Source organism: Mycteria americana, chromosome 16 (genome assembly GCF_035582795.1).
Source record: "Mycteria americana isolate JAX WOST 10 ecotype Jacksonville Zoo and Gardens chromosome 16, USCA_MyAme_1.0, whole genome shotgun sequence".
Taxonomy (NCBI): domain Eukaryota; kingdom Metazoa; phylum Chordata; class Aves; order Ciconiiformes; family Ciconiidae; genus Mycteria; species Mycteria americana.
The window spans coordinates 10215819-10239091 of NC_134380.1; the positions used below are offsets into that span (position 1 = coordinate 10215819).

Sequence of the window (23273 nt, forward strand, 5' to 3'; positions counted from 1 at the left end):
GCTAACTCTCCAGGTGGTTAAATCTCAGTCCTCACAATGCTCCCAAGTGAACAGGCGCACAGAGGCTCAGGCTGTTGGGTGAAGTTAAGTGTTCCTAGCCAACGTGCAATCTTCATGTTTTGCTGCCTCAAGCTGCCTCAAGCCTCAAGGGATCTTGACCAGTAATTATTAACTTTCTGCCTTCAAACTTCTGGGCTTGCCATGTTAACAGAAACTTAAAAAAAGTTAAACCGTCCAAGAACAGATAATTCACAATTCTGGCAAGAACAGCAGGTCATGTATTTTTATGCCACATTAATTGGGATTCTGTCCCACACATCCAGGAAAGAAGCTGAATTCAACCGCTTGTAGTACAAAAAAAAAACCCAAACCCTTTACTTTGTGGATCTGAACCATTTACCACAATCCTCTACAATAATGAAATGAGTGGTACACTTTTTTTTTTTAAATCAGCAATCAACAGCAGCTTTACACATACCATAACGATATGCATCAGTGCACTGAAGGAATAAACACAGAATGGGGAATACTAACTGATAATCCTAAAGCTTTTGCTATTTACCATAGTGCCTCTGAGGGCCTTACATCTTGCTCTTACACGAGGGAGAGATTTCTGAGGGACAGACAACACTGTACTTTGCAGTTTTGCCTTTGGTCCCTCAATATTAAATACTCCTTTTCCTCAAGCTATCTATGACTCTGTTACTCAGCTGAATTTAGAAAAATTGTTCCCAGATTGCATGTACCCTCAAATTCGCAGTTTCCATTCCAGTCTGCAACAAGGAAAAGATTTGGCAAATACAAGCTCGTTTCTGTATTCCATCTCCTTTTCCAGTAAACCTAATGAAGATGCTGCCTCCCCTACAGACCTGCGCAACAGAGGCACGAAGCAACAACAGAAAACACTTACAGTCTCCTGTCACAAATTTCACCAATTTCTCAAAAACACAAAATCCAGACAGGAAATAGTATATCTGAGACAGCAAGAGACATCAGTGAAAAGGTCCCAAGCATGGAGAAGCCTAGCAGGCCTCGAGTTTGTGCATTGTTTCCCACCAGTTGAGTCTCAAAAGAGTTCTCCAGAGGACCTCTTTAAAAAACAATAATAAAAAAAATATTCCTGCCTAACCTAGTTGAGCAATCTCATTTTTTGCTCTTCTCCTTCATATCCCTTTCTTCCCTTCAACACTAATGCTTAATTCCACAGCATATACAGTTGTTTGCTTATTTCTCAGAACATGGATCCAGCCTTCCACTAGGAAGAAATAGCACAAGATGTCCGTGCCTTCACGTCAGGATGATTTGAGAACTATGAAGATGCACCACTCTGCTTGCTTCAACAGTTTGCTATAGTCCTTTCTCCCACCACACAGAGCAATTCATTCTCCTAAACACCAGCATTAAAGGACTTGTATATGGCATACTAACGGACAAACCCCTATCATGAAACAAAAAGGAGATTAAGATGGAACTAAGGTAATTAAATATCCTGTTTTAACAGTATAGTATACCAGAAAGCACGTCTCTGGTACACAGAACACACAGCATTTTCTGTCTTCAAAGTACACTGCTAAAAATCAAAACTAAAAGCCCATATAAAAATCTTTCTTTACAGAACACATACTCCTCTTGAAGAGCTGATGAACATGGTTTCTGTAAATCCACAGATGGGACGCTTGAGTAGATACCTACAGACACAAACACCTATGTCAAGGCCTCACACATATATAATTAAGGCTAACGCTATCTTATGAACAACATACTTCAACATAATTAGTTCACATAAGTACTACTTTTTTCATATGAAGACTTCTTTTGCACTACATCACATTGTGAATGTGGTAATTTTCATATAAAACTGCAAACTCTGTTTTCTTAACTTAATAAAACTTTGGTGAGCTACACAAAGAGCTATAGCCATAAGAGCTGCAGATGTTGTCACAGGGCAAGAAAGAAGAGACTACTCAGTGGGAGCCTTCACATCAAGTTAGCTTTGTAAAACTTGGGAAGAGGTTAAAATAGCTGAAAAACACTAATAATCAAAAAGGCACTTGGAATAAAAGTTTTTTCTGAACACAAAAAGTAGTGGAGAAGAGAATTAGAATGCAGGAATCAAGTCTAATTAAAAAAAAAAAAAATCAATAAAGCTACTAAACTGCTCCCCATCAAATTGTCTTTTAAGTCTCTCCTTTGTCATGATGCCTAAAAAAGCTTAATAATTGTAGTATTAATGTGCTGAAATCACTGCCTGTTCATATTGTCTCACTGTTTCCTTCATTTAGTCATCTGTTGCCTCTTGAAATATAAGCTCTTTCGAGAAGAGAGCATCTTTTGCAATCATTGTACAGCACCTTGGAAAAAGGAAAGTTTTTCATGAATAGGGTTCCTAGACGTCATATGCCAGTGCAAATAAGTTGATGTTTTCTCCAGAAACATAAGTGAAAGTTTAAAGTAAACAACTTATTTGCTTATTACCTGGAATTTGAAAATCTGACAAAGATATTGCCCTACAAGTAGCCTGGGACTTACATTTCTACTTGTCATTTCTCCTCTATACTACTGTTGTAGAATCACAACATAATTTATGTTGAAAGAGACCTGTGGAGCTAGTCTGGTCCAACCTCTTGCTCAAAACAGGGTCAACTTCTAGCCTTATATCAAGGAGAGGACACCAGGAATAAGGTCAGTTGCATGCAGCATTACAAGTTTGGTTCTGACCATCAGAGACGTTGGGCCACCAACGCGAGACAGTATATCAAAGTTTAGACAACTCTATATGGAGGCTTTTCTTTGAACAGGTCTCTTGCTATCTAGTGGGCACAAAGCCAACACTGCCTTACTTAACTCCCTCATTTGCCCCTTAAGTGCTGCATTCTTCAGCAGTCCTGACACATAGTATTGTTCTCTCAGTGTTTCACTGTTCTACCATCCTCCCCCTTGAAATCACAACACATCCTTTCTAGTGTCCACTTTGCATTACCTAGAGTAAGAAAAGTCACTGTTCATCCCCTTTATTGGGCACATGTGGCATCCTTATGCATTTCCAGAGTTGATTTCTACTCTGAATACATTACATCTCTTCTAATACTAAGTACACACTCATGAAGGCTCACCGTATTCTTATCTTTATTTCTCTAATCTCTAAGCCTACATTACACTCTTATTTTCCAACATACATCGTCATCTGATTGTTTCATTTAGAGCAGTAAGGGCTTCTAGAACATGATGCCTTTATTCAAGGATAAGTGTTTTAGAGCACACTGAATTAACATTACTACTTACTGTGGACATCTGATACCACAATTTCTAGCTTGCCAAAGGAAAAGAATAAAAATCCAGAGATTTGAGGGACTTTTCCAAGCTCCAAGATTGTGTTTAAGACCAGAATTTACTTCCCCTCCTCTTAATTCTTTTGAAACCTACAATTTATCCTAATGAACAAGCTTTAATTTTCTTCAGCTCCTGGGCAGGTATCAGCTACACTCTGTGCACTCAGCACCACGACTGACTCATCTCACAGGCCATAACAGGCTAAAGCTCAGTCCTTGATATCACACAGAGACAACAGGACGTGAAACACATCCTTATGTACATTCACTGCCATGCTTGTGACTGGTCACCTGCACACTCACACAATATAAGGTTGGTGGCCTTTCAGACATGCTGGAAGAGATGTCTTCTGATTTCATCTAATGGATTTGGTTGAGTTCGCACAGGAAGGTGACATTAGAGCAGCACAATCCCCGAATCTCTCAACTAAGAAGCTGTTTGAATACCACAATGCATCTTCAGTCCTCTAGCTACATGATTTTAAATTTATTTCAGTTACATTATCCTTTTATTTACTAGACAAGTTTCCTATCTCCCATTACTTTGTTTACACATTTACCACAACAGGGAAATTACTGGCATTATACATTCTGCCTAGGTTTCCTGCTCCACATTCTTTCCTTTGTAATACAGTTGTCTTAGAAGTTCTTTAGTTACAAACAACTAAGCATTTGCTATTAATATTTGAAACTACTAAGTGTTGTTTTCATGCAAAAAGAAGGATGCAATGAATATATGTACTTTATTTGGCTGTGTCCTTCAAGTTTTCACTTGGGATTTCATTAACTGATTTTCTTTTCTGAAATAAAAGCAACACAGGTCATTTAAAGAAGTTCTTTGCATGGACCAAAAGCGAAGTTCACAAGAGAAGTACTCAGCTTACCAATACAATTCACAGGGGAAACCATACCCCAGGAGAGTCCAGTACAAGACATCTTTGAGCACAGAATTGCCTTCCTGGTCTTTTGCTCAAGAGAGAAAGCGCCTTACCCAACCCTGCCTTCGAAACACTACCTCAAACCTCAGCACCTACTTGGAGTATTAATAATATGCCACCCACAACAACGCAGCTTGTTGGATCAGCTTTGAAGTCAATTAGAACACTAACCTCTCATATATCATAAAAGAACGTGATGTCAGAGTCTTTAAAAGTAAATTCTAACATCCAAAGCATTAGTTTACTTTCTTTTGCTTAAGTTAAAGTGCTTTTACCTCTAATTTAGCACATTTTCAATTCAGAGAAAATTGAAATAGGGTACTCACTCACACTGCTTGAATTTTATTCAGAGCTCAGGAATATGAAGTTATTTTAAGTTTAAAAAAAAAGCTTCATCTTCTTGTAAAAAAATACACCCCTGAGACTGTGAGCCTGCCTTGTTTTTCCCAAATTATGCAGGCAAGATCATCTTGAAAGAGGAGTTGTGTGAAGACAGAGGAGTATGACAAAGCATCTTAACAGAAGATAATCTTACAGCACTGAAGTCTTACACTAATTTATCTTAGAGTTACAATATGAAAGTTACACACAAAAGTTTAAATTAAGCTTGGCTGTATACTTAACTCCCCTAAATTATGGGCAGGAGTTCCTTACGGCGTTTGCTGACAGATACAAATCATCAAGAAGTTGAGCACAGATGTTTAGAAGGAACTTCAGCACATGCTGAAAAGACACAGTAAACAGATTTAGACACTGAACTGCAATGGAGAGGTAAAACACAAATGATACTGAGAATTAAAAGAGAAGCAGAAACTAAAGAGCCGACACCTAGGACAAGAAAGAAGGATACAATTTTAGGAGACAGAAAACCTCCCTCCTTTGATACTTAAAGCCAATTAGAAATCCTCCCCCAGAGCCAGCAAGAATAAACGTTACCGCTGTTTCCTCTGCTGCTTGTTTTCAAGGCATCACTTCTACTTCAGCAGTGCTCCTGCCAAACTGCATACCCTACCTCGGCCAAATCTTTATCTCAGTTACACTGACGGAAGGGGGAAGCAACTCCATCCCGCCGAACCTTGCCCAACAGTAAAAACGCCTCCTGCATCCAGCCCCGTCTGACCTGGCCGCCCCAGCCCAGGCACGGCTCACCCAGAGGCAACCGCCCCGCAGTCCCAGAATCCGCCCAAGCCACCGGGCTCCCCGCGGGCCGGCACCGCGGCCGGACCGACCGCAGCGCCCGCCAGCCCCTCACGGCCGCCATCAGCCCCTGCCCGGGCCCGGCCGCCCCTCGGGGTACCGCCTCCCCCTGCGCCCTGGGCCCGGCCCGCCTCCGCCTACCTTCGCCGCCGGACGCCCCTTCCTTCCTTCCTTCCTTCCTGCCCCGAGCCCCGCGGAGCCCGGCGGAGCCCGCCGGGCTCCCGCACCTCACGCCGGGCGCTGCGGCGGCGCTTCCCGCCCCGGCGGGTGCGGCGAGGAGCGCGGGCGCTGCCCGGAGCGGGCCGAGGCGGCGCGGCGGGGCCCGCCCTGCCTCGCTTACCTTATCCGCGGCTCATGGCACTGCCCGGCGCGGCCCCGGCGTCCCCCGGCCCGCGCCACCAGCGCCGCGCCGGGCGGCAGCAGGGGGGAGGAGAGGCGGCGGGGCTGCCCGGCGCCGCCAATCCGGGCCCCGCGGTGGGCCGGGCCTGCCCGAGCCGCCGCAGCGCCGGCCGGAGGGGAGGGGAGGGGCGGGGCGGGGCGCGGGCCCGCCGCGGGCGGCGTGAGGAGGGCCGCGGCCTGGCCGGGCGGAGAGGGTGCGGCGGGGGTGAGGGGACGGGGGCGGCTGGCGGGGCTGCGGCGCTCCGGGCGGGAGCGGCCCGGGGCTGAGGGGGTCGCCCCGGGAGGGAGGAATCGCCCCTTTCCCTCAGGCGGGCAGCCCGCTGCCAAAGTTTCAGGCAGCCGGTAAGAGGTGACGCAAGGAAACGCCTCCCCACAACGAGGAGCCGCTCGGGGAAATGGTAGATGGCCCGCACAGGGACTGTGACACTGTGTCCTCTCCCGGTCACTTGGAAAACGGCCGCGAGTAACCAGCGCCCCGGTGCAAACCAGGGTGGGTTTGTGAGGCTGGCGACGGCGGTTCTCTGCCGCCGGTGCTGTTGTTAAACCACCTAATTCCTCGTTTCTGTGTTGACCACGTTTATAAGCAGCCGGTTCCAGGAAAACACTGCGTTTGGTTGGGGTTTGTCCTATAAACTCTATGTATTGTTTTTGCAGGCAAATGTTTACTGCTGTCATCTCTGACTAAATCGTTTCATAGAAGGAGCTGCTGCCTGCAGGAAATGTATATGCAAGCAGACAAAATAAAGCTGTTTAGTATGAAAACGTTATACAAATGGCCAAAAATTATCTGCTACCCAACCAGCTAGGCAGTTATCCTAGGAAACGTACCGTGTCAGGGGTCATTTTACTTACTCTTCGTATTTCCCAATTTGCAGCAGACTGAGAAAAAAAATTAATTCTGTCAAAAGGTTGTTTTCCCAATAATGGTCTCATGCAATAAATTACAGCCTTACCACTGCTTTTACCCTTCACTTAATTGCTCTCACTTCTGAAGACAGTTAATAATGAGATTACAACATTTACACTGGGTCAGGTTGATGTTGGCCTTAGCTACCCAGGTTTCTTTAGTGACCCCATGGATTAATTTGGCTGTGTGAATTCTCCTCACTTTTCTTTACTTCAGCAATTGCACTTGAATTAAAACATGAAGAATCCTACGAGATCTTTCGGACTGTCGTGGTTTAACCCCAGCCAGCAACTAAGTACCACACAGCCGCTCGCTCAGTCCCCCCCGGTGGGGTTAAACAACGACACGGACTGTCTTTATTTCATGCCAGTGTTCAAATTTATGATACTTTATGAGGTGATGAGGTGAAAGTTAATTTATTTACTAGCCAACATTTAGTGGGATATGTGAGCAGAATTCAAATTGCTCCAAACTAGCTAATATGAAGAGTTAAATATACAATATTAATTTTCAAATAGTTTGTGATCTTATCTACAGCTATAGCTCAGCCAAGGTTTGGGGTCCTGTTACACTAGGCATTATATGTATGGTAGGTTTTGTGGTCTAGTTCAAAAGTAGGTGCACGTAGCGCTCATCCTGCTTTTCTCTTTACATTTCAGGAACAATTCAGTCCTTGTGGAAGTGAATTATCGCCAGGCATCTTTGGGTTCTTCAAAGGTCTTTTTAAAACCAGGATTCCTGCATGTAACTGTAGAACCAGAGGTGACTGAGAGTGGTCAGCATCCAGCAAAATCTGCTTCAGTGAGGAACGGCCTGAGCTCACCAAATGGAGAGCCAGATCCTTCAAGCTGTTGGATGTCTGAGCAGTAAAATCAGCAGTCTTAAGTCTCCCTGAGTTGAAGGAACCCAACAAAAGACTGCATTGTGTGAGCATCACTGCATCACCTTTATTTATTCTGCAGTCTTTTTAATTAAAAAGACAACATAGTTTAAATATATGTACAAGTATCTTCAATCATCTAGGACAGGTTTCTTTTCATAGCTGTCATTGTATATAGGCAGACCTTTGAATCATTATACAAAGTTGATGTTAATGTTTCCAAAGTCTGAAGATAAGATAATGGTTGTTTTCTTAACAACAGGTTTTCCCCTCAGGAACAGAGACTAAAACTGTGGCTGAAACTGTGACTGATGGATTGGTTTTAGCTGTGTTAAACTATAAACAATTCACTCGAATTTCTGAAGCTTTTTCAGCCCTCTGTTTGCACCTAACTTAGGCAACATATGGCCTAAAAGGCCTGACCTCAAGAGAAATATTTTTGCACCTGAAGTTAGGTGCTCAGCAGAGGCTTCTTCCATAGAGTGATACGTGCTGAGCAAAGGCTGGAGCCAGCCACTGGGAAGAACTAGGCACAAGCTGTGTCTGACCAGGTTACCTCCCTCTGAGCTTCATGGTGTATGTGGCCTCTTGGGAATCCTCTTCTAAAGGCAAGTCCCAGTCAGATGGAAGAGGGAAAAAGGAAGAATCTCTGAATTTCTGAATCTTTCAGTGCTGTAAGAGCAAATGTTTTTGTTGGGTAATTTATCTTCCACCCACCCTACCAAAAGACAAGAGAATACAGTAATGCATATTTATTTTTAATATTTCAGTATCCTACGTATAAATATGCAGTCATTCTGAGAAAAAACAGGCCTGCATATTCTAGAAATAGGTATCTATAGTCGGGAGCTGCTTTTGAAAAAAATTACTTTAATCTTTCAGAATATGTGAGGGAGACATTTAAATGCCTTTTAAAAGCAGTGCTTGAGCAGGCTGTAAAATAACAAGTAATATTTCTCTCCCAGAGCTACTGTGAGGCTCAGTTCATTTCTCTGTAATGCCCCCATCAGAATTTCACAGCTCAGGATGGTTTAAAGCTTGTACTTTTGTGAGAAAAGAACATTACATGAGATTTGGGTTTCCACATGGTTTTCACAAACCCCTCATTGCCATCAGATGTCCTGGGGAAGACCCGAGAACTGCAGGACAGGGCTGCTCGCAGTTTTATGCTGAGAAGCTTTAAAAGGAATGAGGCAGCAGCTGTGCCTGAACCCATGAATCTTGGCATACATGGGTTTGTGTGCATGTGTGAGAACAGCTTTACTGTTACTTTCTTTGTTTGTTATCTGTACAATATTAAACGCAATGGAAAGAGGCTTAGCACGGCAAAACAAACAAGCCCCGCCGCCCACTCAATGTGTACAGCAACCCAACAGGCACTCAAAAGGCCAAGGCTTCCCAGGGGGCTTCGGCTGGTTCTGACTATGGATACGGAGGAGAGTGTGAGCTTCCTCAATGCCACGCTCCTTCCACAGTGCTTGTGTGCCGATCGTCTGCTAGCGTGCCTATCTTCTGCTTGTCAAACCCTGAAACGATAGCATCCTCAGCACCTCCCAGTTCTTTCCCTGCCCAATGGCCTCACTGTATGGAAGGCAGTATGAGCTTCCCTTTGGACCGGAACTCTCGAAGTTGCAAATCTGCCCATCTTGGCCTCCAACCCATCACTTCTCCCTACCCATGGATCCCCGCCCCTGAGCAGCGGTGCTGCTGCCTGGCTTCTCACTGGCACAAAGGAGCACGGCCAGGTCATACCCTCCTTGGAGAGCCTCCCCAGCCAGCTCTCTGAGCCTAGCTCCAACTCTGCTTCTGAAATCCCCCTGGATCTACAGAAGCACTGAGCTCTTGTTGCTTCCTGTGCTAAAGCACATTATTCTGTGGGGTTTTTTTTGTATTGCTGCTTCATTTTTAAAGCTGAGCTGAGGATAGATCCTCTGCTCCTCATTTGTCCTTGTGATCTTCCTCTTTCCCTCTCTCTCTTTTTTTTTTAAATTTATTAAAGGTTTCTAGATTGCCAAGTATGTGTGGAGAAACAGCTCTGTACTGCTCCTTGCACACATCAAGTCCTTGCACACGCTCAGAGAAGACACATTTCCAGAGCCAGAGGAGGTTCTAACTTCCACCTATCTCCCTGCAACTGTGGGCTGATGTACTGGTAGAAGGGCAACAGCATAGCCTCTCTCATGGCTGCCAGGAGGTCAAGTGGATTCACAGAACAGGCTAAACCAAGGTCAGCAGGGCATGCAGAGCTAGAACCGTGCTGCCAAGGTGATGCCCAGATGCAGACCTGTTCCCAGGGTAGGTGCTTTGCAATACAGCCTAGGTTGAACAGTTTGAATGCTGTGAATTTGCACTGGTGTCTCTCAGGCCTGCAAAACCTTCTTGGTGCTTCTCACATAGGCTAATCTCACTCCTGACACTGAATCCAGATAGGGAAAATGGCTGGTGCATACCTGTAGCAGTGGTGCCATCCATCTCTGGGGAAGAGGTGAGTCCATGTGCCACGCAGAATAGCCACGTGCATGCTGCCAAAGTCACTTGAAGGTTGCAAGAGCTGGTATCTGTATTTCAGTGTACCTGGCAAATGCACAAAACTCTAAAAGCCTGAAATTTGATCTGCACATGATGGAGAAGTCAATACTCCTCCCTCCGCAGAGACCTTTGTGAGTTAGAATAGATGCTGGCTGAGTGCTGGAGTACTTCAGAGTGCAACTGTGACAAAATACAAAGCTGGGGGAAGGTGTGGGGGATACAATGGCACTATTCTACATTTTGTCTGCGCAGGCATTACACCAGAAATCCTTGACAATAACATCAGATGCTACAGACAATTTTCTATTAATCAGGAGGAGCAAAGCACAAAATAAACAGCAAGTGTCCTGACCTTTTAGCTGCCCAATCATTCACCTATTTTAAATCTAGAAGTAAATTTAGTACTCCTGATACAGAACAGCTGAAGCTACATATTTAAACCAGGCACAAACACTGCAACTTTTCCACGTGCACGGCTCTACCACAGGAACATTAACACCAGCCAGCAGTACCCTTCTCCTCTTGCCTGGACAGATGCTAAGGTTCTACACTGATGTGCTTAATATAAATGGTTAGTAAAGAGAAAAGAGCATTGCCTATAGACTAGAAATGAACAGCAACCTTCAGATCCAGAACTCCAAAGCAACTGTCCAATATTCAGGAGGAGCTAGGTCCGTAGTGTTTTGGGGGGTGAGGGTAGGCGGAAAGCAGAACGTATGGTCAGGTCATCTATGATGATTTTATTGTCCCTTGTCTTCACAGGGAAAGTCAGAAAAATTAATCCGAATTAATGACAAGTGGGACTTGAAAGTGGTTACTGAAGTTACACTGGAGTCTTGCATGAGTGCTGTTACTCAGAATTAAAGGGGCCTTCATTTGATTTAGCTTTCTTCAGTTTCAGAGCAAAGTACACTAAATCAGATTAATGCCACTTAATTCTGAATATGAATATCTGCATAGGGTTTAATAGAATTTAACTAATCTACTTTAAAAGATAATTCAGGTAACGTTTCCTGAGTGTCCCCTTCGAGGAAAGACTCACATCAATAGACTTAATGGGAATTGTTCCTGGATCATGCAGGCGTGAGGTCAAAACATCAACACCATCATAAAAATAGCATTGTCTCGCTCAGACGTCTTTGTTCTGAGAGCATTAACATCTGATCCGGACCTGAATGTATACCTTGTAAAATGGAACCAGAAATTGCAGCATGAAGTGAATTCTTAGTTACCAAAGAGTGATAAAACACTGAAGAGACTTTGGTTTCTCCAGCTGAGATGGAGAACTGGCGTAGATGGACCCCTGGGCAGGGCATTTCCCATGTTCTGAAGGTGGAAACAGCATGCATTGTTTTTGTAAGGCTGATATCACTTAGGCTGTTGTGCATATCTAGACAGTGCAATTTCAAACCTGAATGTTGCTAGAACCTTTATTTACATGAACTTCACCAAGGTGTCAGGAACTGCAATCTCTGCAACAGTAATTAGTAACCTTTAACTGAGCAGTAGCATCATTGTGGCCCATATCCGCATATCACAGAATAAACCCAAATGTCTGTGCCAGTCAGTCCAGCATGTTGGAATAAAATAGGGACAAGGTCTTCTTTTAAATGGGGCAAGTCAGACACTGAGCTTTGCTGAGGAGACTGGGCTTAAACAATGAGAACACGAAGGTGCAGTTACACCCTGGAACAAACAAGAGTGCAGCTTTGAAAGCAAACACAGGACTGACATTTTCCCATGTTAAAGAACTGCCTCTGACAGAGCATTCAGTACTTGTCCATTCACACAAAATAATGACAGCCAAGATTCAATCCTTCCCTTCTCTCCCTACAACCAAACACCAGTGACAGCTCCGTCCTGGCCCACTTCTCTAACAGATTTTGACCCAGCCTTCGAAGCCAAATGTTCTCAGTGCCTCCACAATTGAATTCTTGTTCTGGACTTTGCATTCTCCTTCTCTCCAATAATATTAACTGTACACCACTTCAGGATGAAGACCTCAGCACAGAGACATATTAAATAACATCTCACTGTCCTAATCACTCAGGTGGCTAAATAAGAATCTGTGCTCCTTAGACTACCTATTATAGACAATGAAAAGGGACAGGCACCTCCAAAGGGCAAGTCAGAACAGGACTCCCAGTGACTGTACTAGAGAGCAGAGTAGCTTCTTAGCTCAGACATCCAAGGTCGATGTCTCATGCGAGGCACTGAGGATACTCCGCTCAGCTTCACTTTGTAATGTCAGTGACCTGGTGCATAATCCTGTCTCCAAACCTGCCCAGCGGCCCTGACCCTTCTGACGGCTTCCACAGCCATCTTATATTGCTACCTACTGCAAATAGCATCACACTGTGCAGCAACATCTGGCTCCACGTGACCTTGGGTTTTTTTCATATATAGGAGCTATTCCCTGTTGTTCAAGAGTGAGTCATTTCTTGCTCAGAGTATCGTTAAATCTTTCAATTAAACATTGCTCAGTAATCTATCCAACCAGAATCCCCGAGTCAAAATTTCAAGTGCTGATAGATAATGTAATATATTTTTCACATTAATCCAGTGAGATATACTAAGGAATCTGTAAGTACATGCACAGTGTGCTCTGGGGAAAAAAGTAAACTAAACACAGTCATACCTTAAGCTTTTAGAACATCAAATCCAGATTCCAGACAGTATTAAAACCTTCCAGATTTCAGTGAGACTCATCAGTCAGTGCTGCCTTCCACTGCATTTAGACAGAGAATTCATCCTGATATTCAAAGCCTTCCAAAACTCGCATGTTTTAAAAATAGAAAATGTATTTCTTTTGAAGTATGGGCTTGTTACAGCTATTTAGGAACCTCTTACTGAACTCAGATGGATCTTGAACCTCCCCTGGGGATGGTTTAGATGTCAGTGTTCATTCATTAACAGATTGGAAACTGTCCACAACAATATTGCAAGAAAACACACGATGTCCAGGCTTTCTTTCTTTCTTAAACAGGATTTTCTGTGCAGTTCTCTACAAATAAATCCAAGGTTAAATATGATGAGTAGGGCAAGGAACGCAGAGAAATTCAACCCAGTATTAGTAATGCATACTGCTTATTGGTCAGCAGGGTATTTCTCTCTGGTGGCAAGGGCAGCATATAGTAAAAACTTCACTTGGACAGTAAGAATCTCATCTCGCCCCAATTCCATCACATATTCCTGTTCCTCGCCACTGGCAGGAAGTGTGCAAAGGCCTTACTCATCAGCAGCACAAAGACACATGCTGAGTATCTAACCCTAATGCCATCCAGACACGGGGTTCAGGCAAAAGCTTATGACCCCAACAGGTTTACTGTTGCCTTTCATTGGATATTCTTTTGTGTAAGAAACAAACAAGCTCTCGTACAGAAGCAGGCAGCTGAAACAGGAACAGCCACCCGAAGAAAGAAGGCAAAAGGGCAAACCTGGAGGAGAAGCTAATGCATTCAAGGTTTCTCCCGACTGAAATGTTGGGCTTTGAAGACGTGCGGAGGAGGACAGTGCTTGGAGCAGCTGTGTGCTCCTATGGTCTGACAGGAGCAGCCTTCTCTCCAAACCAGGCAGAACCGGATAAACTCTACAAGAATGACCTTGAGAAAAAAAGTTGGTGGAGTGCTTCTGGATAAAGTGCTGGCTGAAAGGGTTGAAATTGCATGCAGAGAAAGTGTCTCCTATTGTCTGATTCCTCTTCTGTTCAAGGAAACAGAATTTTCTACTTTCTTTGTAAATAAAAGGGCTGCATCAAAATACCTGAGTGATCAATTTTGCCTGCTATTAGAAACAATCCGCTGGGCCTAAAACCATCTAAGTGCTTTGGTCAAAGACAGGGAATAAAAGCTCCATTCATTTCCTCATGGAAAGGCAACAACTTCATCCCTTTGACTGCAACTGCACAGAGCTTGAAAAGTCAGGGATGCATGAAGTGTGATTGCTATGACTTACGAAGGGCAGAACAGCGGACACGTGCTGTGGATGTGATGACTGCTGACACTCCTTTGCCCTCAACCTTGTCTTTCACTGACATAAGTTCAAAGTAGGTGTAAAGCAGTTACCGAGTCAAACTAGTGATTTTGCCCTGGTGGAAATGACTCCAGAAGACACAGCAATTAGGAGAATCAGTTGGTGTCAGCACACAGCCCTATCCATGTTTGTGTGCAATGAAGAAAACAGAGATGTGACCTTTGTCAGCCAGTCAGTGCACTAATTAGTGTGTCAGAGATAATAACCGTTAAACATGAAAATCTGACCTATATATGCTACAAAAGAGGAAAAGGCAGCAATTGACTTAAGTCTCTATTACACTGTTAATGATTATAAACTGAAAAACTAGACCATAATGCAGGAAACTTGTAATTAAAAAGCATCAATTATCATTTTCTCCTCATAGGGGACATTAGTCAGGTCTGCTTTCCACAGTCCCATTCGGTATACAGATAGACATGTAGGACTGTGTGAGTCATGCTGCAACAGTCAGAAAGAAATCAAGTTAGTGGGAAAAGATCAGCTTAAAAAAAAAAAAAGAAAGAAAGGAAAAGGAAATAAAGGTAGTTAAAGAAAACCCTTTCAGCATTTCTTGTTTGGCAAAGCACAGGTGTGTGTCAGGGTTGTTTTCTAATAGGGCAGCCTCGCCTCCCTCCAGCAATGACTAAACTGGATTTAAGCAGTGTACACAATGTTCCGAGGTTTCAGGGCTGAGCCAGCTAATACTTTCAGTCATGCTGAACATACCATCCTTCTGTAGAGCTCAACTAGCCCCTGAGGTCCCTGGGAGGAACATGAATCTCTCTTCCTAAGTCTGCATATTTCCCTCTCTGCTCCCTTAAGGTCTCTGACTTCCAGCCAGCAGGGACAGATTGTCTGGAGGCTGTTACAGGCTCAGCACCCACAGGTGGAACCAGTTTTTCAAGTGTGCCACACAAGCTGTAAGTACATTTAGATTTGTTCTTCCAGCCCTGAGGAATACCCTGAGTCAGGGCTGAGCTCTGTTCACCAAATTTGTCTAGAAATTGCAGCCAGGGAGGTAGTTCACTCCTGTCCTCTTCGGCTATATGCAGGCATTTCCAGGAGTCCAGGGCAGTGCAAAATGCTAAATTCTTATCTGGAGGCCACGGCTCAAGTCGCAGTGCCCGTATGTGGTGAGAGTTACAGGAGTATCAGGCACAGCACATCCAACTTGCCTGTGAGAAGTATTGTCATTAATGGCCAAAGTAATTGAAGCAATACGGGCCATCTAGTCCTGATCACCTGACTGGGTGATCTGGGCACAATAGTGGCTAGAAAATTTGATCTATCATTTTGCATGCAAGGACAGCTTTGAGACACCCTTGGCTTTACCTGATTTCAGCTCTGCCATGGATCACACTGCAGAATCACGGCTCATCTCCAGCCACCTCTGAGCTTTTACCTCATAACAGCTTTTGCAGCTTTTGGCATTCCTAAATAAGAATGTCTTGCTCTTTAAAGCTCCTGTTCCTTTAATGATCATGAAGTTGAAACAAAAAAATATAAGAAACAACTCAAACTAATAAAATCAAAGCTAAGTTTTGCATTATGGAGACTTGGTGAGATTTTCATTAGTACCGTGCTTTAAATAATTTAAAATTATTCAAAAGAAATCTATATTTCCTATTGACAATCTCATGTTAATTTAATAACCTGCGTGGCTGTAATTTTCATTAATTGACTTACACTCTGACCGCATCTTAATAGACTCAACAATTTTTTCTTCCATTAGACTCTCACAGTCTATTATCAAGCAGGGATACCAAGTTCACCCCTTCCAGTAATACCATGACTCAGCCCACTTAAGACAAAGCCCTCATCTTTGTCCCATTGATGTCAACCTCTCTGTCCCCTCCACTCCTGAGGACAGACCAGCAGCTCTCATTTTCACTGCGTTGGAAGCACTTATCCCCAAACAGAGCAGAGAGTTCCCTAAGGAAAAGCTGGGGCTGGAAAGCAGGGATTGCATTTGGGAGAGGACACATTTCTGCAACTTACTGCTGGCTGGAGCCTGAACTGCCCCAGCAGGTCCCACTGGGGAACAGCCTGGGTGGATGGTGAGAGCCACAGGGCAGTTCAGACATTTGGCACGGAGTAGTTCCATGAAGACAGTAGTGAGTCAGGAATGTCAGTTCAGCAGCTCTGACCAATATGAAGTTCACACGCGAGACTTTTCTGCCCCTGTAGCACTGTCTCATTGATTTGCAAAGTGAAGCTGTGCCAGTTGCAGTGCAGACTTGGCTCTGCGTGTAGTTAAAAAATGAATAAACAAAAAGCCAGTGCAGAGGATTGAAAGCCAAGCTCTCCCTATGCAAGTGTTGATAAGTGCTTTGTGGAAACAGGCTATTTCAGCAGTCACAGTTCCTCTGCAAGCACTGAACAGGGCTTGGATTATGCCAGCTAAATAATGGTGTAATATGATGTTTTCTTTTGAAGACACACGCTCCCAGTGTCAATATCATAGTGTTAGAGCAGCTGTATATCAGACAGGCTCCTCAGTGCCTCATGACTACATGTCCCTGTACAGGACTAACGCGCTGACAGCAGCAGTTGAAATGAACCTTTGGTCTTCTTGGATCAACGGTGCTGTTACCTGCAAAAGTGCTTTTTATTAACAGGTATATTTTCTGCTTCTCCTAGCAGTCACAGGACTTGTATAAAGACATGAACCTTTGGGACAAGCCACCTCCACAGCACTGATTCTGCCGAGCACATTCCCCAGCGCATCACCGACACCGTGAAGTGTGGAGCCATAAAGATGACTGGGCTGATGGATTGTTTCTTCCCAAACCTTCCCCAGTCTGGGGGGAGTTCTCTCCCCCAGCCCTGCTCACTCCCCTCTGTCTTTCCTTTCATCTTCTTTTCACTTTCTTTCTTCCCTTCATTCCAAGATCTCCTTTTATCTCCCAAGTAAAACATTAAAACAAAAAGACAACTACAGAAAAGTCAGAGCAGTAACCAGAGGATGGTGAGCTGTCACACTGGTCACTCCTGGGTTTTCTTCAGTGAAGAAATTGTTGCATTTTCATTGCCCAAAAGGAGGCCCTGATTTCATCTAACACTCTTATACATTCAAGATTATACAGAAATATATTACTAATCTATTAATTTCAGAGCCAGATTCTATCTTTACCGTAAGTAATAGTTTATTTGTGGAACTACTCCTCAAGCTATACCTTTTGGATCTGAATTCCTTGGGAATGTGGTCAGATCCAGGATACCATGTGAGGTCCATTTCTAACAATCGTCAGTACAGCTTCACACAGAACTCAATGCTACTGCAGATCCCAGGTTGATCGGGGCATATTCTGAGTGCCTTTGCCGTGGCTGCCTAGACCTTTGCTGATTTGTGCTAAATCTTTCATTTCGGTTTCATGCTGTTATTCTGTTTGTCTGTCATCAGACTTTGCAGGTGACTCTGTCCCTGAAGAAACTGTGATTTCTTTTGCTATTAAATTTAAAACTTAACTACAGTGATTATTTCCTGCAATGGTGAGAATTTTTTCAGCCTTCCCACTCAGCAAGTCTGTGGCTGGTGAGAAAACAAATTACCTGTATAAATATAAGTGCTCACATTTAATTGAAGCTTCCCATGCAAGCCACGTTCTCATGATTGCTAGACTCTCTAAAGTTTTTTTTAATGGGAGCACCTGTGATTTAGAGTGGAGCATTTCAAAGCATGAAGACAATAAGCCCCGTTCTTTGTGATTCTTTAGACATGACAACTTGCTTATTACCTCCCAAATAACAGTAAAAGTGATGTTTATTCTGCCTTCACCAGTCTATTCAGAAAGGCCTTGAAATTCTAAATAACAAAATGTGCTAGCATTTTAAGTCTGTACTGATACTTTATTACTTTCCGTTTGATTTTGAGTTTAATTGGTGGGTTTTTTTTCATTTGATACCTCTGTTTTTCTCAAACTTTTTTTCCTTCCCCTGTACCTGTCCTCTCCCTCACAACAGAACGGCTGTAGCCAATCTGACAGCATTACTTCCCCTGCCCCCAAAAGCGGGTGGCTTACGATGCAAGACAGCTTAGTGATTAATTGCAACATTAAGAACTTGAACTGAACCAAGCTCACAAAGAAGCAGTTAGAACAAGCACGTAACACCTCAGAAAAGTAAATAAACTTTGGGGTTTGTTCACCCACCGATGAACAGGATGTTTACTCTGCACAGAAGTAGTGCCCCAGCATTTACAAACAATTCACTAACCTGTGCGAGAGAGAAAGAAGTCTGGTTGGTAGGTTTACACTGCGTTTTGAAAGCTGTTCTTTAAGAGTGGCAGAGGTCCAGATGATGAGATCGTACCACTGCAGGAACAGAAGTCATAAGGCTCAGTTTACTCTATGCATGCAGACCTAAAGAAGGCAGAACCTGGCCCAGACCTGCAGCCCTCCCCGCACACGAGCTCCCTCCAGCCTGAGCCGGGCAGCCCTCAGGCACCGCGGGCTGCGCTGGCTGCCCTGTCCCAGGCAGGGACCACCCCGGAGGCCGTAGGGACCCGAGGCCACCCCTGTCCCCGTGCAGGCCGCTTGCCACCAGGGGTCAGCACCGGATCAACGCCGGAGGCTGTCGGTGCTGCCGGAGGGAGCAGCGAGGCGGCCGCAGAGAAGCGGGGCTCAGCACGGCGCCGGGCGAGGTCCCTCCCGCCCTGGGCGCAGGTGACGCTGGGGGGGTACCAGACAGACGGCTGTACTGCGCACTCCGTGCCCTGTCAGGTAGTTTCCAGCACATCATCACTGATTTTTCCACGAAAGGGCACACGGAAGTGTGCTTAGTTGAGACAAGAAAATAAGCAGCTGCTAGTTTGCTGGAAATGAAAAAAATTAACAGTGGCAAGGAAGAAGAGTCTGTTATTTAAAGTATTTCCATATCTCATCCCTAAAGCCTCTGCTCTGCAATAGTGAAAATAGTATCAAGTTAACCAAGGAATGCAGTGGAATCGGTAAACCTCTTTCTGAACATGCTTAGTGCAAGCAGGATGCGGCGCTGTCAGTGGAACTGCTCAGACAAGGCACGCCACAAAGGCCCTCAGGATGTTCCATCCCTTTCGCCTTCTCAAAAAGTAGGTATTTAGCAACACACCTCATTTTATATTCGCTGAGCTCAACTTGGTGACAACGTAGAAATCTGAATTTTTTGGGGTCATTTTTCAATAACGTATTGTTAGAGCTCTAATCTGAGCTTTAATCTGTTTCAGTAACAGATTCAAGACTTATTTCCCAAATGTTTCCAGTGGGACAATGAGGCTTGTTTGGCATCCAGAAGACATGCTCCTAACAGGACATTTGGACTCCTTGCGTAGCTGTTCACTTCATGGGCCCATTAACCTTGTCTTCACTGGAGATGTATGCTGATCTACTGTCCCATGTTTAAAAATATTGTTGGTATATCTGTAAGACAAAACAGGTGCTCAAAGCAGTGCACAGCACTCTAAGAAGGGGACAGTTCAGGTATGTTTCAGTAAGGCAAACAACTTTTATTACAAGCTAAATCCAAAAGAGTTTAGGATTATTCCAGCCAAGAGACAAGCTGAAATAGATCAACGAATTGTCCCACTGCTGCTCCATCATGTCCAGCTGGCATTCTGAAACTTCCCAGAAACCAGTGCTTTCCTGAACTGTGCCAGGGACTGCAGAAAGGTTTGTGGAGGAGCTTTTGCCTTTGTAACTTAGCAAAGGACTTATGTGACAAGCACTCCCATGCTCAACTCTTCAATGAATTTAGTGCATTTACCTGCTGCTAAACTGGTTCACGACAACAGATCTAAGTGCCTGGAATAACTTGTTGCAGAGATGACATCTTCCGTATGTAAATTTATACAACCTATCTATATGGTTCATCACTAATAAAAAATTTTACAGGCATTCGTTTGCAAGTGGTCACTAATATGAACATGCAAGATCCAGTGCAAAGTTCAATTCAGAGTTTTCTTTATTAAAATACCTTTTCACATTCCTTAGACTAATGCATTTGTATGGACACTCATGGGATGCTAGAATGAACATTTGTCAACAGAAGAGTGCTATGAAGTCAGTCATTTGTGAAAGGCTTTTGATACAAACAACATTTGCATAGGGAACAATAAATTAGAGATATTAGCCAGTAACTGGAGCTTGAAAATTTAAACATTTGGAATGAGGATATAAAACCCTTTTGTATTTCTTGCTGGTTTTGCGCCTTTGATGCAATGCTTAAAGCAGTAACTATATATGTATATACAAATCCATGTCCTCTCTCTCACGATTTTCTAATTAAAATGAGAACCTTCTTACCTGTGGCCCAGATCTTGTAGTAATTTAATCTGCAGTAAGAAAAGGAGAGCAATTGCAGTGCCAAAGACCAGCTGGTTAAGGGGTTGGGGACAGTACTTTTTCTGTTTTGTTTTGTGTTCTTTTTTTAAACTAATGCAACTGAGATAAACATAGGCAGCAAAGATTAGACCCAGGTCCAAACTGGATCCATGTTAGTGGTTTGTCATACTATAGAGAAAAAGGATAGGTATGGAGTTCCATAGTGGACAAACTGGACACAAGTACAACTTCAGATCTCTCCTAAAGTCAAAGGAATAAGGATTATACATAAAGGATTTTCACGTACAAACTCACTGACCTGGGTATAGTATATCCACCCACTCAAGACCTATATTTTGCATCATCCAAAATAACTGTGATGGGCAATCATTCCTTGAAGAACCATCACACCAAACTAACCAACAAGCATCAGAACTTTTAAAGGGGAAAAGCAATTTAGCGAAGAATAAAGAATATTTGTGCCTCTACTGATAGAAGCACTTGGTAAAGTACTGAATCTCTGACCAGTTATCCAAGTTTTTAGAGAGCCCAGAGCTTGCTCTTCCATCAGGCCCTCATTGTAGTGTAGCATCCAAACAAGCTATAAATTAGCTGGCTCCGAGACTGGTAGCAGTCCAGCTGCTGCAGCACAGGGAGTTCAGCACAAGCTGCACGATCATGTCAAAGTACATACATGGCTGGCCAAGCTGTGCTGAGCTCTGATCTGCCACAGTAGAGTGTTACTGATAACCAAGTTAGCTAGTTTAAAGCAAGCTTAGATATTTCTACAGTCTACTAGCATCACAGTAGTTACTGCACTGTAGAAATGTACTTCCTCAGCTGTAGCTTCCCCTTTTATTTCCTCAGAGCATGATGAATTGGAGGCTAGAAAGGCAAAATTGCATGAGCAGGAGAAGTTAAAGATGGGAACCTAGGTGAGTGGTTTCTACAGCCACTTCCCTATGACAATTTTTATTTGTATTTTTTTCCATTAAATGCTTTAGGAACATCTCTATTGTTCCCCCTGAGGAAATAAACTTTGAAAAGAGCCTGGCAAACTCATAAATAAGGGCTGCAGAGCTTCTGAAACATTTGCAACATCTTCCATCTTGGCTTGTTTTCTTCTCCCAGCTGATGTTTGAGATGAGTGTTCTAAGTAGCATCAGGATGCCCTTGTATTCTCTGTTGGCAACAAGACCAAAAAAGAAAAAAAAAAAAAAGGTGTGAATATAAATGTCCCCCTGCCCTCTCCTGTCCTTTTTGATCAATACAAAAACTTTAAATATAGTAACATATTCCTTAGAGCACTGTACAATGAGCTAATAAATACAGTTCCCTGGGGAGATATTAGTATTATCTTCATCAGATAAAAAAGGAAATAAGACAGTGGGAGATTTAGGTTAACAATTATGGGCTAGACTGCAATACTGTTAATCACCAACATCTGCAATAGGGTGCTTGCTGATAAAAGTTGGATTCTTATGGGAACTGGCACTCAACGAATCTGAAAGTCAGATCCCTTATTTACTAGTAGATGCCAAGTTGCCACAATTAGGACCCCATCTTCAGTCCCACAAGAATTAAAACCTTTTCCTAAGAAGCAACAGGGAGCAATGCAGCGTTCAACTTTTAGACAGCATGTTTCTACAAGAGTCTGCTCCTTTGAATAGGTTATCTTCAGTACACAGCAGGGACATAGAAACCTAGCACTGAGAACCGCAAAAGGCAGCGTGCAGATAGAGGAGTCCTCTGTGCTAGCCAATGGGAAAGGGCAAAGAGAGATCCCAGACTTCATTGTCTTTACATTATATGACAGAAATAATTCTGTCCACTGAGGATTCCCAACTGTCAAGTCTTTCCTGACATCAGTTGCCAAAGCAAGTCTTCCTCCAACAAATACCTGCTAAGAGTACATGGTGGCCTCTAACCTAATAGGTTAGTCTGTCAGCACTGAGGCGCCTAATTCCTTTTGTGGACTTACCCCCAAAGGATTTGCCCCATGAGTCAGAGGCAGGAATTCCTGGTTTATAATTCAATGTTTATTTCAGTGTATCACCTTGTTTTTCATATCCTGACTGCCTGAAATCCCCCCCCAATTTTAAATGGACACATCCTTCATCTTCATTTCCTGTCTGAAACTATTGTGCCATGTAACTGCACAGTTAAACACGTGCCAGGTCCCCCTTCGGAGCTGGCTATGTTGTGCTGGCAATGTGAAGCAATTCCTTTACCACTGAGAATTTACAAAATACTTTTGGGATCAGTTGTGTAAGATGAGAAAGTAGCTGAAAAAAAACCCAGAAATGTCTCTGAATAGATTTAAATTGTACAGGTTTCTGTCTCAGAGGGTACATTCTGAGGCTGAAAAAATTGGCAGCTAAAAGTACACTATGTCCTGACTGAGGCTGCCAGTCCTTATGTACCACTAAGACAGAATCAAACAAACAAACAAACACACACATCTAAGAGGTAATAGGGGAGGAGGAGATATGAAGTCAGAACATACCGCTGAGGTAAATTTGACACAATACCAATTAGTATTTGGCGAAGTGGCTATCTCATTGTTAAGATATTTCCTTCAATATGTTTTCAGAAACTGGGACCATTAAATAACTTAGAAAGATTGCCAGCTCTGATTTCAGGAAGGAAACCTCCTCCCAGTTCCTCTCTAAGTAATTCATTTCTTTTGCAAATGCTTCCTATGGATGGCATTTAAGATACAAATTTCTGAAACAGAGGAGAAACCCCCAACCCAAAACTTTAGGTTCATTTCTAAATGACATA

At 43.5% G+C, this 23273-nt stretch overlaps 2 protein-coding genes and 1 long non-coding RNA gene across 8 annotated transcripts in view; 1 reads left to right on the forward strand and 2 right to left on the reverse strand.

Annotated features, from left to right (window-relative positions):
• The window catches only part of TEX2 (testis expressed 2), a 60088-nt gene extending 54122 nt beyond the window's left edge, over positions 1-5966 (reverse strand). Inside the window, exon 1 of one of the 2 annotated variants that reach the window (XM_075519158.1) lies at positions 5805-5966. The gene's annotated coding sequence lies outside the window, so the exon portion shown is untranslated. Of the gene's footprint in view, positions 1-5203; positions 5360-5804 lie in introns of those variants that run through there. The other variant, XM_075519159.1, reaches the window with a different exon arrangement.
• Positions 5967-6097: 131 nt separating this feature from the next.
• LOC142417992 (uncharacterized) lies at positions 6098-20119 on the forward strand. Its single transcript, XR_012778163.1, has 3 exons — positions 6098-6261; positions 15016-15117; positions 16837-20119. It is a non-coding gene; the product is annotated as an uncharacterized LOC142417992 (long non-coding RNA).
• PECAM1 (platelet and endothelial cell adhesion molecule 1) overlaps positions 20113-23273 on the reverse strand; it is a 48418-nt gene continuing 45257 nt past the window's right edge. For all 5 annotated transcript variants that reach the window (XM_075519230.1, XM_075519229.1, XM_075519228.1 and 2 more), the window contains one exon: positions 20113-21671. In XM_075519230.1, the coding sequence (XP_075375345.1) occupies positions 21642-21671 (30 nt within the window). In that variant the 3' untranslated portion in view covers positions 20113-21641. The remainder of the gene's footprint in view (positions 21672-23273) is intronic.